We start from the raw sequence: 17,624 nt of genomic DNA on the forward strand, positions 1-17,624 counted from the left end.
CCTCAAGAGGGGAGTTTCTCACTTGAAACACTAAACAAAACACCCTCTGAAGCTCTTGTGTTCCAAATCCAAATACAGTTATCTGTATCATTTTCCACAAAAACTTCCCCATAGAAAATTTAACACTCACCCCATGGACATCTAGTCCCCAAAATGAGAAGATCACTCCTTCTCAGGATTCCTCCAAGCCTCATCCATGCAGCTTCTCGTAGCAAGACATGGAGCACTTCTTTACACAAACAATCTGATCTGCAGCTGATTACACACTCTGCTGTAGCCGTTTGTCACGACCTTTGGCCTGCTTCAGCCGTTTACACTCACACACATACCCCCTGACTGGCCCTGCAAACTCTGCAGCAGCCTCTCTCCTCTACTTCCCAATTTCCCATCAAATCACATCTCTTATACCATTCTTTTTCACAACTTTCCCATTTCTTTCTTAAGCCTTAAATTAATTGATTTTCAATCTTTTAAAGTTCCTGTATATTATTTTGCACAATATTTTGTCACAAGCTTTAATTTCCTAGTTTTTAGGGACGTCTCCCGTAGACTAAGCATCTTTTAGAAATTATTTTAGGCATAAGTTTCAGTTTAACCACACATCTGCTATTTTAGCCAGCTATTTTTCTTAACTTTAAGTTTCTTTTAGCTCATAAGTTTCCCTTTTTGACAGTTTGGTTTTTAGCACTGATCTTTTCAGTGAACAATTGAAACTTGACTTCACAATTTTAGAAACCACAACATTGTCCATAAACAGTTTCAGTCATGAACATTAAACAAGAACATTAGACAAAACACACATTGGCCAAAACAAACATACACAAAAAACCTAAAACCCCATTCCAAATAGAAACCTCCTCTCGTTGGGTCCCCAGACCCGTGGGTGTTGGTGAAGTCCATGACTTCTCCACAGTGGTCTCAGACCACAGGCTAACCCCATTAGCCCCATAACCCCATCTTTTAAAGTAACACATTTAAATACCCCAGGTATTTATCGAGAGGAGCATTTCTTACCCAGTCTCAGGTGCCCTTCCTGGCTCAGGGAACCCCGTCACCGGGCATCGTCCTGACGCCTCAGATGTTGGGGTCCCGGGTTTCGGGCACCAAAAATGTTAGGTTTAACACAGCATTAAATAAATTCATAATGAGGAAAGACACAAAGACTACCTTGGAATGGGTTTTTAGCGCACTCCTGCAGGAGGGGGGAGAGCAACAGGAGTGCAGAGCAACGTAGCCCTCATTGAGAACTCCTGAGCTTCCCCAAGATCCTCCCTCTAGAAGATGCTTTTATTAAGAAACTTTGACAGGAATTGATCATATGAGGACAATGCATAGTAAACAGTAGACAGTAGACATTGGGTAGTGGACAATGGGTGGAAGTGATAACGTTTGATTGAGTCCTGACATTACAGTGGTCAGCTGTCACCAGGTCAGTTCAAAACCTAGTAGATCAGGAAGGGGCTGATGTGGCTTCTGTTAGCCACGCATGTGACAGTTTCACAATGACAAAACAAGTTCAAAGGTTGATTTACCTCACAAAATAGACTGGCCGCTCCGTCCCGTAACGTTGCGCACTACATAAATCGTTGGCCAAGCAAAAACTAACCCCATAAGAATTTTACCAAACATTCACCAGCAGGTGGAATCAAAACAACATAATGCTGGGAAATTTAAAAAAAATCATTTTTTTATGTTCAATAAATATTTTCTACCTTGTAATTTTGTAAAAGATTTTTTTCTTTGAAAAGCCTAAATCAAATGTATTTGATTTATGCAATGGTGAAAAAATTGGCAAACTAAATGAAAAACTGCTGAAGAACCATGTTCGGTATTCGGCCAAGTGTTTATTATTATTTTCGGTTTAGGCCACAAATTTTCATTTCGGTGCATCACTATTCTTAACAACTGGTGAATGACATCAGAATTCACAGTTTCTTTTCTTTCCTTTCTCCCCACCATTCATGCTTTCTGCATCTGCACATGTGGGAGAAGCACGTGCGCTGCGTCTCACCATCTGCACCAGCTCGCGATTACCCAGCATGCCCCTGGGGGGCTGCCCATCTGCGGCGCTCGGCCCGTGTAATCGCAGAACCCAACACGACACGAAAACTCCATCAATCTTTGATTCACAGAAAGGCCACAAAGGGGAAAGAGAAACAAGGAACACGACTCGACACCTCGGGCCGTTTTCCTCTGTTTCTGAGGAGAGAAAGGAAATAACAGTTTAGTTTTTCAGGCGAGGAAGAAACAGATCTGTGGAGAGAAACAGGAAGTTGGTTCAGCCGCTCACGAGTGAGTGAGTGAGTGAGTGAGTGAGTGAGTGAGTGAGTGAGTGAGTGAGTGAGTGAGTGAGTGAGTGAGTGAGTGAGTGAGTGAGTGAGTGAGTGAGTGAGTGAGTGAGTGAGTGAGTGAGTGAGTGAGCGAGCGAGCAAGCGAACGAGAGAGAGAGAGAGAGAGAGAGAGAGTGAGTGAGTCAGTGTGTGAGTCAGATAGAAAGAGAGAGAGAGAGTAAGAGAGAATATATGTATATATATATATATATATATATATATATATATATATATATATATATATATATATATATACAGGGCTGCCGCAAGGGGTGTGCGAACCGTCGACCGTACGGGGCCTCACGCTGTGGGCCGTTTTTTTTTTTTTTTCGTTTTTTCCATTATAAATATCAACAGTCACGTTCCATTACAGGCCTAAATGTGTACCAGTCTGTGCATATCAATAAATATATGTGTCTGTTGTTCAATACAACTGATCAGACCAAGCGCAGACACAAGCTGCTCTGATCCAGACGGTGGAGTTGGAACAAACTGTCACACAATGTCGAGAGAACGAGACAGATTCAGGAAACTTCCATCAGGGGATGAAAAAAGAAAAATACTAAAGATAATGGAAGAGTTTAATGCCTCTCTGAAAGGCTCGTTTGATAAATTTGTTACAAAAATCACCGATCCGACCGGGTCTCAAGCAGCCATGGGGCCCCGCGTCGAGGCAAGAGATGATGATGAGGCAGGGGAAGGTATCCAGTATTTTGATCATTGGAGAGTTAAAATTGCGCATGTAGACACCCGATCCGACCCGAAAAACCCAAAAAATTTGCGCGCGCTCGCTACGCTCGAGGGCCCCCCCCAGCCATTTCGCACAGGGCCTCGCAAATCTCCCAGGCGGCTCTGTATATATATATATATATATATATATATATATATATATATATATATATATATATATATATATATATATATTGTATGCATGTGTTAGTTATTTGATGTTAAATATTTATTCTAATTGTCTTAATATTTCATGTATTAATTGTATTGTAATTGTATGTATATGTAGCTTTCGGGCAACAATGGTTACCATTCATGCCAATAAAGACAATTTGAATTGAATTGAGAGAGAGAGAGAGAGAGAGAGAGAGAGAGAGAGAGAGAGAGAGAGAGAGAGAGAGAGAGAGAGAGAGAGAGAGAGAGAGAGTGTACATTTGTGCTGCTCTAAATGTGTAAAACTGGTGGTTTCACACGTTCATACGTCTGTAACTGCTGGTTTGAGCAGGTTTGCTGCTGCAGCCTCCATGATTCTCCCATGATTCTCCCATGATTCTCCCATGATTCCTCTGATGATTCTCCCATGATTCTCCCATGATTCCTCTGATGATTCTCCCAATATTCCTCTGATGATTCTCCCATGATTCTCCCATGATTCCTCTGAGCAAGTGTCATTTTTAGACAAAATATATTATTCAAATGAGGACACGCTGCAGAGATTACCGACTACAACCAGTTAGATCCTTAAAAACCTGCCTCTCTCACATCCAACTATGCTGTTTATTCTCCACATGAATATATATGACGTGTATTACATCCTTCAGGTCGATGATATGAAACTATTCTGCCACCAGGTTGTTCTGCTGAAAACATCTTTAAGAGAAAAGCGTCACTTTTCTGAAAAAGCCAGAAATCCAATATTGGGCCTGATCCAGAGTTTTCCATCTAATCAGCCCGACAGGGAAACACTTTCCTCTGAAACACAAGACGTTCTGTTCTGTTCTGTTCTGTAGCATCGTGAACAGAAACACTGTTGTGTTTTTGAGGAAACATCCACGCAGGATCCAGTTTAGTCGCGTTAGTCCGGCTCGGCGCGCCGGCTCTCTCAGGGACTCACAAACGCTCGATATAAACAATTAAAACTAAAGAAGTGGGCTAAGAATAGCTGTTGGTGGCGGCCCTGGAGAAGCTTCTCCTGGATTATGGATAGTTTTATACTCGTGAGCACAAAGACTCATGAACGTAAATGTTTCATCTCAAATCATTAATTTACATAGTTTAGGTTCTATTTGTGGCTCCGGCTGATGGAGGAGCCGCCGGCGGTGTGCACGTGCACGTGTGCGTGTGCACGTGTGATGGGAGGGACACCCGTGTCTGCAGCGTTCAATAGGAGGCCCATCAATCAGCAATCATCAATCAATCAATCAATCAATCAATCAATCAATCAATCAATCACATTTTATTTGTATAGCACCGTTCAATAGGAGCCCCATCTATCATCAATCTAGGGCTGGGCGATATATCGAGATTTTAATATATATCGATATATTTTCAAACGTACGGAGCCCCTCTGGTGACATTTGAAAAAAATAAAATAATGCGTGGCCACGAGCAGTACTCGAGTTGTAAAAAACAATCATGGGGGGTGGTGGATTTTATCATATGTGGACAGATAATTAGTGCTGATTACAAATAATATAATATATTACAAATAATAGCAGTGACCAAAACAGCTGCAGAAATACTGCAGGAATGACATAGCAGCAGTTAAATGCAGCCTTCTGTAAGCTTTAAATATCCACTGGGCTTACATCAAATACATCAAAACACAACAATAAAAAACACTTTTCTGAACTTATCAATATGACTCTGTCCTTCACAGGATAAGTAACATGGATCACTGCAAAAACTCACAATCTGAACAAGAATATTTGTCTTATTTCTAGTTAAAATGTCTTATTTTAGTAAAAAAATCTTATTACACTTAAAACAAGACTTAAAAAAAACAAAAATTTTCACCTGTTTCAAGTAAATTTTCACTTGAAATAAGTAGAAAAATCTGCCAGTGGTACAAGATATTTTTGCTTGTAATGAGAAGATAAATCTTGTCCCACTGGCAGATTTTCATTTCAAGTGGAAATTGACTTGAAACAGGTGAAAATTGTCAATAAGTTATTTTTCTGGTGATGATTCTAAATGTTGAAATAGCAGTAAAACCACATTCATTGATGAAATGACATAAGGGATGGAAAGGAGGGATGGCAGTTTTACAGGGGGGATGATTTGGACCGTTTTTATTTCAGGGGGGATGATTTGGACCGTTTTTATTTCAGGGGGGATGATTTGGACTGTTTTTATTTCAGGGGGGGATGATTTGGACTGTTTTTATTTCAGGGGGGGATGCCATCCCCCCTCATCCCCCCTCAACTCCAGTACTGGCCACGAGTTATTAATGCGTGGCCATGCATTATTTTACTCGTGGATGGCATTATAACCTACTGTCTGGACTTCGTGGATGCAACTTCCTTGGTGGGATGGTTATTCATCATTAATAACGGTAAATATAGTCTATTTATATTAAAGAGCAAGAGTATTGTCATGGCGAGATAATCAATGCGTGGCCACGCATTAATAACTCGTGGCCACGCATTAATAACGCGTGGCCACCCATTAATAACTCGTGGCCACGCATTAATAACTCGTGGCCACCCATTAATAACTCGTGGCCACGCATTAATAACTCGTGGCCACGCATTAATAACTCGTGGCCACCCATTAATAACTCGTGGCCACGCATTAATAACTCGTGGCCACCCATTAATAACTCGTGGCCACGCATTAATAACTCGTGGCCACGCATTAATAACTCGTGGCCACCCATTAATAACTCATGGCCACGCATTAATATCCCGTGGCCACGCATTGATTATCTCGTGGCCACGCGTTAATATCCCGTGGCCACGCATTGATTATCTCGTGGCCACGCGTTAATAACTCGTGGCCACGCATTAATATCCCGTGGCCACGCATTGATTATCTCGTGGCCACACGTTAATAACTCGTGGCCACGCATTAATATCTCGTGGCCACGCATTAATAACTCATGGCCACGCATTAATATCTCGTGGCCACGCGTTAATATCTCGTGGCCACGCATTGATTATCTCGTGGCCGCGCGTTAATAACTCGTGGCCACGCATTAATAACTCATGGCCACGCATTAATATCTCGTGGCCACGCATTAATAACTCATGGCCACGCATTAATATCTCGTGGCCACGCGTTAATATCTTGTGGCCACGCATTGATTATCTCGTGGCCACGCATTGATTATCTCGTGGCCACGCGTTAATAACTCGTGGCCACGCATTAATATCTCGTGGCCGCGCATTAATAACTCATGGCCACGCATTAATATCTCGTGGCCACACATTAATATCTTGTGGCCACGCATTGATTATCTCGTGGCCACGCGTTAATATCTCGTGGCCACGCATTGATTATCTCGTGGCCACGCGTTAATATCTCGTGGCCACGCATTAATATCTCGTGGCCACGCGTTAATATCTCGTGGCCACGAGATAATAATGCGTGGCCACGCATTATTTTATTTTTTTCAAATGTCACCAGAGGGGCTCCGTACAAACGCGATATGGTACGAGACAATATCGTTTATATCGATTATTAAAAAAAAAAAAAAAAAAATTACGATTTTGATATAGCTTATTTTGTGGCAAATTGACTTGAATGTTTTATTTGAGATTTACACAAATGTTTTGTTATTTGCTCAACTGTCAACCTCAGTGGAAAAGTCTGCCTGTTACTGTCTACATTGTATTAATTGCACAGTGTATTTTAATTTAATTGTTATGCAGGAAAGGGATATTTGTTTTATTTTATTCAAGAAGCATTTTTATTCTATATATGCAGGCAGTTTATTTTTATTTCATTTGTTTTATACATGTTGATATTGTGCAGACCTCTGTTAATAAAGGAACCTGTGTGACATTTGGCACGAGGCTTTGTATTAAAACTGACTGTTTTTTTAAGGGTTTGCCTCAGAAGAAAATGAAGCTAACAGAGATGCTAACAGAGAAGCTAACAGAGATGCTAACAGAGCTGCTAACAGAAATGCTATGCTATAATGCTTTGGGGGAAACCCCAATTATGGCACAGAAAGAATATCGATATATATCGAGTATCAACATTCAGCTAGAAAATATCGAGTTATGACTTTTGGTCCATATCGCCCAGCCCTACATCAATCAATCAATCAATCAATCAATCAATCAAATTTTATTTGTATAGCACCGTTCAATAGGAGCCCAAACCCACAAGGGCTGGGGATCCATTCAAATGTCAAGAATCAATGCCGATTCTTAAGATTCACAATCGATTATCATGATTTGATTCAATCCGATTTGGGTTAATGTTATTAAAAATGTTTTTTGAGCTTTTACCTGAATTTTATGACTTTGTAGTTATGCAAGATATCAATACTAGTATTATATTGAGGTTCAACAGCAAGTATTGCAGCTAATGATGCTGTAAGGACCAATCAGCTCCCAGAATGCTGATAGAACTGAAACAGAAACATTGTGCACTGCAAAAACTCAAAATCTTACCAGGAATATTTGTCTTATTTCTAGAAAGATTTTCTTGACTAGAACTCTTAAAACCAGCAAAATAGTCTGAAAACAGTCTCCTATTTTCTTAAAACAAGGCTTTTTTTTTTTAACTTTCTAAGAAAGTAGTTTTGCAGTTTAAGGATTTAATTGCTCTTCTAGTTAATAACTTTTAAACCCCAACTTTCACATGTTTCCACACTGCAAAAACTCAAACTTTTACCAGGAATATTTGTCTTATTTTTAGTTAAAATGTCTCATTTTTAGTCAAAAAATCTCATTAGACTTAAAACAAGAGTCATTACCAGAAAAATAACAATTTTGATAATTTCCACTGGCAGAAAAATCTGCCAGTGGAACAAGATTTATCTTCTCATTACAAGCAAAAAAATCTTGTTCCACTGAAAGATTTTTCTACTTATTTTAAGTGAAAATCTACTTGAAACAGGTGAAAATTGTTGTTTTTTTCCAGTGATGACTCTTGTTTTAAGTGTAATGAGATTTTTTTTTACTAAAAATGAGACATTTTAACTAGAAATAAGACAAATATTCTTGTTAAGATTTGGAGTTTTTGCAGTGTGGGGCAGAATTATCAAACAGATCCAGAGGTGTCTGTATCTGCTGTTAAACTAACCCAAAAGCTGTTATTGTTGAATACAAATAGACTTTGATTGTAAGTTTAACAGCAAAAGGACATTCTTAGCCAGTGACAATGTAAACATTGTTTTTATTTTTATTAAAAGTAAGGCAAGGATAGCAAGTGTATTTGTATAGCACAATTCAACACAAGATACTTCACAGTGCTTTACATCAGCATTAAAAGACACAAACAGTAATTAACAAATAAAATGATAAGAAAAGAGGTAAAATAATAAAAAGCACAAGCTGTTAAATTACGTTTCTATACGGTCAAAACGTACAAAGACCGAGTCAAATACAGTATTACAAAAGTAATCTGTAACAATTCGTGCAGTGAATCAGACCAAAAAAAGTAAAATAAATGAAATGAAAATACATTATTTTTCAAATGTTCTTTGACCAACTGGTACATGTTTGGGATTCTTCAGACAGATGTTTGTGAGACACCATGACGTATTTTGAGACCGGTTGAATCATTGCAGTACTTCACTCAGTCAGGGGGCTTTTCATAATAAATGAAGGTGCAGATGGTGAAATGTGACAGAACGGTTAACATCGTATGTATATTTAAACCATATCCTTAATAATGGGTCAGCGTTCACTGGAGCGGCCCACATCCGTCAGCGCTACCGTGGTGCGAATGTTGGACGTCTGACAGGGATGTTCTACGTAGAGTTGATCTCTAACCTGCACAGGAAGAACTAGATGGGATCAGAAAATGAGTCCTGTACCCAGAATGCACCCACAACCCCCCCAAAAGTACCGCCAAGGTGGACAGACCCGGTACGAGAAGCCAGGAGACCAAAAACTACCTGGAGGTGAACTGTCTCTTCAAATGACCAGGGGCCTCATCTATAAAGCTTGCTTGCGCACAAAAAGGGCCTGAAAGATCCACAAGCCACCTTCTACGCAAAGTTTGGGATCTAAAAAGAAAAAACTAACCGAAAAATCTGCGTATCCCTACGGCAACCCTGACCCTCCCGTAGGAACTTACTTAAGACACGGGGAACTGGCGACGAAGGCTGTGAGGTGGTGAAATGAAGCCAGATTCACGTCATACTCTTAATAATGTCATCACATATCACAACATATATCAGACAATATAATAAGGCTGATCGTGTTCCTCTTTGTGTGAAGCGTCAGTCAGGACTCTGGTAATGCTGCAGCCGGCGGTGACACGCCGGGAACCTCCTTCACCCACCGCTTTAGGACAGAACAAATGAGGGGCTCCGTAGAGCGTTTAGAGGCTCTACGGAGCCCCTAAAGGGACACAGATTTTTTTTCATATACTGTATATAATGAGTTTTACGCGCGCGTGAAACCTTTACGTGCGGGTGTAAGCCTAAATTATGGTTCCGCGTTAAAACGACGCAGAGCCTACGGCGTAGGGTACGCGGTGACGCACACCTACGCCGTAGGCTCTGCGTTGGTGTAACGCGGAACCATAAACATAAACTGAGCAGCTCTGAGTGGAGGAGGGGGAGCGGGGCTGCCAGGCCGTTCTCGCATCGCTTTCGCACAGAGTGTCTTGATGATTTGTAATTACAGGCTGAGCCTACCATTAGTTTTTAAACTGTAAAAAGTGGGGGGGACAAAAACATGATTTTGAAAAGACGGGGGGACATGCCCCCCCCTGTTGCGCCGGGGCACTCACGGCGTTCCGCGCAGCAACGGCGTGCTGCATTTTATACTATTTATTTTTGTACTTTTACTGTGACCACCAAATAATGTGGTTTTCCTGTCCTCCACATCATCCTCAACATTTCGATCTCATATCTCAGTGAAATTCAGTGGCACGGTGGCTCGACACGTTCATTCATTCTGACGCCTAGACAGGCTGCAGGAAGCCGCTGCGCATGCTCAGCAGGCTCATTCATATGCAAATACTACTTTGCATTACCCTTTTAAGGTAAAAAGTGGGCGTGTAGAGGGCGGGATATGAGGCGGATTCAGCTGCGCAACGTTCCAGCTGGACTGTGATTTATAAAGCGAACATTGCGTGCAGGTGTGCGTGCACGCGGTTTTATAGATTTTTTTTTGCGCCCGGCATTTTCGGCTTTTGGGTTTACGTGCACTTTTAGTATGAATTCTACACACTCCATTTTGAGCTGCTCCTGAGCTGCACCTGAGCTAGGAGACGCTCAGCGCCGGTGGAAGTGGTTTGTGGCGGCGTCGTGAGCCGAAGACGAAGAGAACCAGACTGAAACAGAGCGAGGTTTGAGAAAGTGAGACATTTGACAGGAATCAAAGATTTTCACAATGTTTTAGTTACCTGTTATAATGACCTGTAGACAATAAATGTTTCTGGGACCTGGGACGAGGACGAGGCCCGGTCACCAACCACAGAGTCTACAGGGTTCTTACAGGAGCCCAGAAGGGCCAAACTTTTAATGGACTTTTATTTCATTAAAACAAATTAAAACACACAATATGAGTATAAACAGCAGGTTTCCATCTTTACTGTTATGTGATTAATTGTTGGTTTGATGAAGCGTCGGGTCACATGACCCGTGTTACCGCTTGTCAATCAAGTTTTTGGGGTCAATACAAGCGGCAGATGAGGACGTAATAGTGGCCAGGCATTGGACGAGCCACCTGTCAATCAATAGTGTTAGAAATAAATGTATTTCTTTATTCTCTTGTTGGATATTTCCTCGGCACCTGACACTGTCCCTCGTAGCTTTAAGCTTCAAAACGCTAGGAGATCTGCCGCCGTCTCAACGTTCTCTGGACTCCATCAACGCTTTTAACAGCAAACCTAAAACCCACATGTTTCTCAGAGCTTTTAAACTTCAGTAGTGAGACGGTTGTTTTAGGACCTTCAGGTTCATTTTATGTTCTTTTATTCGAGGAGTTTGGTTTTATTCTTTGTGAAGCGCCTTGTGACGTTCCCTTGTCTGTGAAAGGTGCTCTAATAATAAACTTAAAGGAGCATGAGGCAGGATTTATGAAAAAAATTCATATACGTTTTAAGTTTTCTAGTAATAATGTCAGATGAAGCGTTCCAAACCCAAACGAATGAGCCCTGTAGTGCAGGGGTCGGCAACCCAAAATGTTTTAGATCCATATTGGACCAAAAACACAAAAAATAAACATGTCTGGATAAACAAGTCTTGTATCAGCCTTAGAATGAAGACGACACATGCTGCATGTTTCTATATTAGTTATTACTGGGGGAAGATGTTTTTTTCATTATGCACTTAGAGAAAAAAGTTGAAATGTTGAGAAAAAAGTCGAAATGTCAAGATTAATGTTGAAGTACAATCTCGATAAAAGAGTAGAAATGTCGAGAAAAAAGTTGAAATGTTGAGAAAAAAGTCAAAATTTCGAGAAAAAAGTCGAAATATTGAGAAAAAAGTCAAAATTTCGAGAAAAAAGTCAAAATTTCGAGAAAAAAGTCAAAATGTCGAGAAAAAAGTCATAAAAAAGTCATAAAAAATAGAGAAGAAAAAAAGGAAAAAAAGAGAAAAAGAAGAAATAAAGGAAAAAGAAAAAAAGAAAAAAAGAAAAAAAGGAAAAAAAAGGTAAAACATTTTTTTTTGAAAAAGCTCCAAGAGCCACTAGGGCGGCGCTAAAGAGCCACATGCGGCTCTAGAGCCGCGGGTTGCCGACCCCTGGTCTACCGTATCTCTCCGTTGCCTTGAACAGGCTGTTGCTGCAAAGTGTGCTGCAATTCCGGTCCTGAATTTCCCGCGCTGGGCTGCGGATGTGACGTCACATGACGCTGCATGCACGTTCTCCCCGTTCTCCCGTGCCGGCTTCACTGTTGGCTGCAGTACCCCCAACGGCCGTCGTGGCGAAGGGTGGCGCTAGAGAGTCTCATTTCTTAAAAGGAGCCTCAAGCTCCTTTAAGGCTGATTTATGGTTCCGCGTTACACCAACGCAGAGCCTACGGCGTAGGCTACGCGGCGACGCACACCGTACGGCGCGCATCGCCGCGTACCCTACGCCGTAGGCTCTGTGTCGATTTAACGCGGGACCATAATTCAGGTTTTACTTCCAAGACGGAACGAGAGTCTTTGGTTTGGAGTGACAGAGAAGTGGAGTTACTTTTAAGTGTGACTTTAGAATATAAAACAGGTCGCACACATGACGCTGGTGACGTTTCTGTCTCATAATGTGACGTTTCTGAAGCCTAAATGTCCGTTTTCCTCTGTTTAGACGCAAGCGTGAAAACAGAGTTTTTGAAAATCTCCACTTTGGCCGGAGTTTTCAGAAATGATCGTTTTTGGAGACTTTGAGCTCCGTTTTCGTGTAAACGAACGGCCAAAACGCATGAAAACACCTCCGTTTTTGCTCCGTGTAAACGGGGCCTTACTGTTCTAGCTGTACCATCTTTATTTTTATCTTTGCAAGCACATTAGGCCATAATGTGCTATAATGTCCCGTCCCTCTGCTCCTCCTCTCTTTAGCAGCATAAATTGCAAAGATTATAAACCAAATTAGTGGGGAAATGTGGTTGTTTTAAGCTCTATTGTCTGAGGAGCGTGCACTTAGCATTTAGATAGTGTCTGTGTGGTAGGAATCTACTTTGGTTTGTTTTTATCCAACCGGCCACTAAATAAATGTCCCCAACTCTGATGGGAATCAGCTTTGAGCAAAAGCACCAACATGAGTCTGTATCAAACATGGTCCAGGAAGGACGTGGACAGAACGGTCCAGACACGTTCAGCACGATTGTTACAGCCCAGGATGAAGAGAAAGATTTGAATGAATGAAGTTTATTCAGTCATTGCAACACAAAACAACACCAACAAACAAAACATTGTACACAGCATTAACTTTTCATACAAAACCAAAAAACTGTGTTGAACAATAACTGAAAAGGCTGAAGCAAAATGCTTATAAAAGCCTATCCTTTATTACCAACTTTCTATTTTTGGCTACCGACCTCCAGAAAACCAAAAAGAGAATAGAAAAGCAAAGAAACAACAAAAGGCAAAGAAACACTTTAACTTTTTTCTCGAGATTTTGACTTTTTTCTCAACATTTTGACTTTTTTCTCGACATTTTAACTTTTTTCTCGAGATTGCACTTCAACATTAATCTCGACATTTCAACTTTTTTCTCGGAATTTTGACTTTTTTCTCGGAAATTTTGACATTTTTCTCAAAATTGTGACTTTTTTTCTCAACATTTCGACTTCTTTCTCAACATTTTGACTTTTTTCTCGACACTAGAAAAGCAAAGAAACATTTACAGATGGTCAATTGCACTTATAAGCTTCAAAAATAGCTTTACAAACCATTTTATTAAATACAACAAAAGAATGACATGTTTTTAAATTTATGTTGGCATCATTCCAGAATTTAACTCCAGTGATGGAAACACGTCTCCTTTTCAGACCTTTTTTAGCTATTTGTACTGTGAAATTACAGACACCTCTAAGATTGTAACGAGTCTCCTGAATTGAAAAGAACCTCTGTATTGGGTCAGGGAGCATTTTTGATTTTGCTTTAAACATAATTTGCATGATTTTAAAATAAAACAAATCATAAAATTTCATAACGTGAGAATTTAGAAAAAGTGGATCTGTGTGAGCGAATAGTAATCAGCCTTATTGATGATACGTATGGCTCGTTTTTGAAGTTTTTTGTTTCCATGCTTTTATTTATTAGTGCATTCTGTCAATTTTTTAAATATTATGGTTATTATGTCTTATTTCAATTAATCTTAATATTGTATCTGTTTAGCACTTTACCTGCCCAGGGACTACAAGCGGAAATTAGCAATTGTTGCTATAACCTGGCTCAAAGCATCTCTTCTTGTTTTACAAGATTAATGTTTTTTTTTGTGCATTGTCCCTGTTTTAAATAAATAAATTCAATCAATCAATCAATCAATCAAGTTTTATTATTGAATTTAAGGTGGTTTTAAAGGTGGATTTGGTAGCGAATGATAAGGAAATCTCCACTTTTGTCATCCGGCCTCGTCTTTGTTGTTTCTGAGAACAAGCAACAGCAACACAGCAAAGACTCCTACTGCACTTGCTTTGCATGCAAGTTTTCTTTTCTTGTTTAGTTTTTTTTTGTTACCACAAAGCTTCAGCGAGACACAAGTGAGTCATCGGTTAAGTGCGGCTTCCTGTGCAGATAGGTCATCCTGTTAACTGTCTCACAGTTGCAGCCCCAGTCTGCGAAGCGTCTCTGTCGTTGGTGAATCCTAGCCAGGGATTGGGTCCGGGGACCGTGAGCATGGCCCGAACGGCGCTGGGCATCGCCTTCTCTCTGCAGCTCCTCGTCTCTGTTATCCAAGGTAATGCTGGAAATCTCACTGCATGTACCAACACAGTGGCGTCAATTCAGTCTTACTAAGGTACGGCAAGGTTACGAGTCACAGAACTTAACTAGAGTATCAATCAACACGTCCAGCAAATACTCATCACAGAAGTTTATGTAGCTGATCTGTGTGGTCAAGAAAACTGGAACTTTTTACAATGCAGTCTCACTCACTGCAAAAACTCAAAATCTTACCAGGAATATTTGTCTTATTTCTAGTTAAAATGTCTCATTTTTAGTCATTTTTAGTCTCATTACACTTAAAACAAGAGTCATCGCCAGAAAAATAACTTATTTGACCATTTTCACCTGTTTCAAGTAAATTTTCAATTGAAATAAGTAGAAAAATCTGCCAGTGGAACAAGATTTATCTTCTCATTACAAAAAAATCTTGTTCCACTGGCAGATTTTTCTAATTATTTTAATTGAAAATCTACTTGAAACAGGTGAAAATTGTTGTTTTTTCCAGTGATGAGTCTTGTTTTTAAGTGTAATAAGATTTTTTTGACTAGAAATGAGACATTTTAACTAGAAATAAAACAAATATTCCTGGTAAGATTTTGAGTTTTTGCAGTGTTGATAGATGATTTCTTTGGTTGGCAAGGAAAGTTTATTTGTACACTGCAAAAACTAAAAATCTTACCAAGAATATTTGTCTTATTTCTAGTTAAAATGTCTCATTTTTAGTCAAAAAATCTCATTACACTTAAAACAAGACTCATTACCAGAAAAATAACTTGTTATTTGACAATTTTCACTTGAAATAAGTAGAAAAATCTGCCAGTGGGACAAGATTTATCTTCTCATTACAAGCAAAAAAAATGTTCTACTTATTTTAAGTGAAAATCTACTTGAAACAGGTGAAAATTATTGTTTTTTGAGTTTTTGAGTCTTGTCTTAAATGTAATGAGATTTTTTTTACTATAAATTAGACATTTTACTAGAAATACGACAAATATTCTTGTTAAGAGAGTTTTTGCAGTGTAAAATAACTAGTGAAATCGATCATGTTGTTCTGATTTGCATTTGTAGTTATTCTATATGTATTAAATAATAGAATAATCAATACAAATAGACAGAGTAATTCCATAAATGTATTTAAAAAACAAACATTGGCCCGGTTTCCCAGATCAGTTAAGTAGCTCTTAACAGCGAAAGACTTCTTTCAAACCTTCTTAAGGAGCCTGTGAAAGAAGTCTTTCGCTGTTAAGAGCTACTTAACTGATCTGGGAAACCGGGCCATTTACATTTCCCCCTGAAGCCGAGCTGTGGCGGCTGCCATACCTTCAGACCCGATTGACGCCCCTGCACCAACACAGAGAGGATTCTCACCTCTGGTTTTGAAATGTGTGTAGAATTGTGGAGCTGCCTCAGTTAAAATGATGTTATCTCTCTTATTATCTCTTGTTATCTCTCTCGCATCCCGGGCCGACAGCAGTCCAGATTATCAACTTCAAAGAGACTTTTCTCTCCTCTGACATAGGGCTGTTCGATTAATCGATTTTAAATCGTAATCGCGATTATGTAATTAGAACGATGTTAAAACGTGAAACTTGTAAAATCGATTTTTCACTTTTTTTTTTTTTTTTTACTTTTACCTTGTCTGCACACATATTAATGATTGATACCATATTAATGATTGATACCATATTAATGATTGATACCATATTAATGATTGATACCATATTAATGATTGATGGAAATACCTCTCAATACCTGCAACCAGTGCCCCATGGGAGAGGCTCTTTAGTGTAGGAGGGGGCGTGGTAACCATGGTGATACTAACATGCCACCGCTAGACCGGCTCGTGTTCCAGCAAAAAACTTGCAAATATGAATATCAAATGTAATGAGTGACATTCCACACCTCTACCTCCTTCATGGGTTGATTATTATTTAGCATGCAAAGACCCAGTTTAGTTTAATTAGAAAATTAGAAAAAATTGAGGAAAAAAAGAAGAAAAAAAGAGGAAAAAAGAGAAAAGGAGGAAAAAAGGAGGAAAAAAAGAGGAAAACAAGAAGAAAAAAAGAGAAAAGAAGGAGGAAAAAAAGAAGAAAAAAAGAGAGAAGGAGGAAAAAAAGAGGAAAAAAAGCAAAAAAAGAAGATAAAAAGAGGAAAAAAGAGGAAAAAAAGAGAAAAACAAGAGGAAAAAAGAAGAAAAAAAAGAGGAAAAAAAGAAGAAAAACAAGACGAAAGAAGGAGGAAAAAAGAGGAAAAAAGAGGAAAACAAGATGAAAAAAGTAGGGAAAAAAGAGGAAAAAAGAGCAAAAAGGAAAAATTAGGAAAAAAAGTGGAAAACAAGATGAAAACAAATTTTATTTGGAAATATAACTTACTGTATGTTTGCAAGTGCTGATTTGCTGATTTTTTTTCAGAGATAAAACTTTATATTTTATTATATTTTTTAAAACTTTTTTTCAACTTATTTTACAGAGTTTTGCACTTTATTCATTCATTTTTGGTTTAATAAGAGCAAATGTTGCACTTAAAGCCCAATGGGGCAAATGTTCAATAAAAAAACTGCATATTTGAAATCATTTCTTTGCCTTTTGTCAATTCACAAAATAATTGTAATCGAAAATCGGATTTTGAGAGAAAAAAATCAAGATTTTATTTTTGGGCAAAATGGAACAGCCCTACTCTGACACTATCTGATCCTCCCGACAGGGCGGCGGGATGTTGAGCTGTTCCATCACCCGACGCTGGACGCCGTGGCGGGCGATAGCGTGGCCTTGCCGTGCATTCTCAAAGCCCCGGCCGATCTCAACGTGGCCAGCATCGAGTGGAGGAAGAACGACCACAAGCTGGTCGTGTTCCACCCACATCTGGGGGAGAATCTTCTCTGGCCTAACGTGACCTTCCGGGCGGAGAAGAACGATCAAGACAAGTTGATGGGGTCGTCCCTACTCCTCACCGGGGTGACAGAGTGGGACAGCGGCGTCTACACTTGTGACATCACAAGCTTCCCTTTGGGCTCCATCAAAGGTGAAACCCGGCTGACAGTCAGAGGTAAGAGGAAACCAACA

General features: G+C 39.7%; 1 protein-coding gene across 1 annotated transcript in view; it reads left to right on the forward strand.

Moving 5' to 3' along the window:
- Positions 1-9,056: 9,056 nt before the first annotated feature.
- The window catches only part of si:ch1073-15f19.2 (uncharacterized), a 34,853-nt gene continuing 26,285 nt past the window's right edge, over positions 9,057-17,624 (forward strand). Inside the window, exons 1-3 of the mRNA XM_061739293.1 lie at positions 9,057-9,138; positions 14,441-14,575; positions 17,266-17,607. Coding sequence (XP_061595277.1) covers positions 9,057-9,138; positions 14,441-14,575; positions 17,266-17,607 — 559 coding nt within the window. The remainder of the gene's footprint in view (positions 9,139-14,440; positions 14,576-17,265; positions 17,608-17,624) is intronic.

Source organism: Cololabis saira, chromosome 14 (assembly GCF_033807715.1).
Source record: "Cololabis saira isolate AMF1-May2022 chromosome 14, fColSai1.1, whole genome shotgun sequence".
In the NCBI taxonomy this organism is placed as follows: domain Eukaryota; kingdom Metazoa; phylum Chordata; class Actinopteri; order Beloniformes; family Belonidae; genus Cololabis; species Cololabis saira.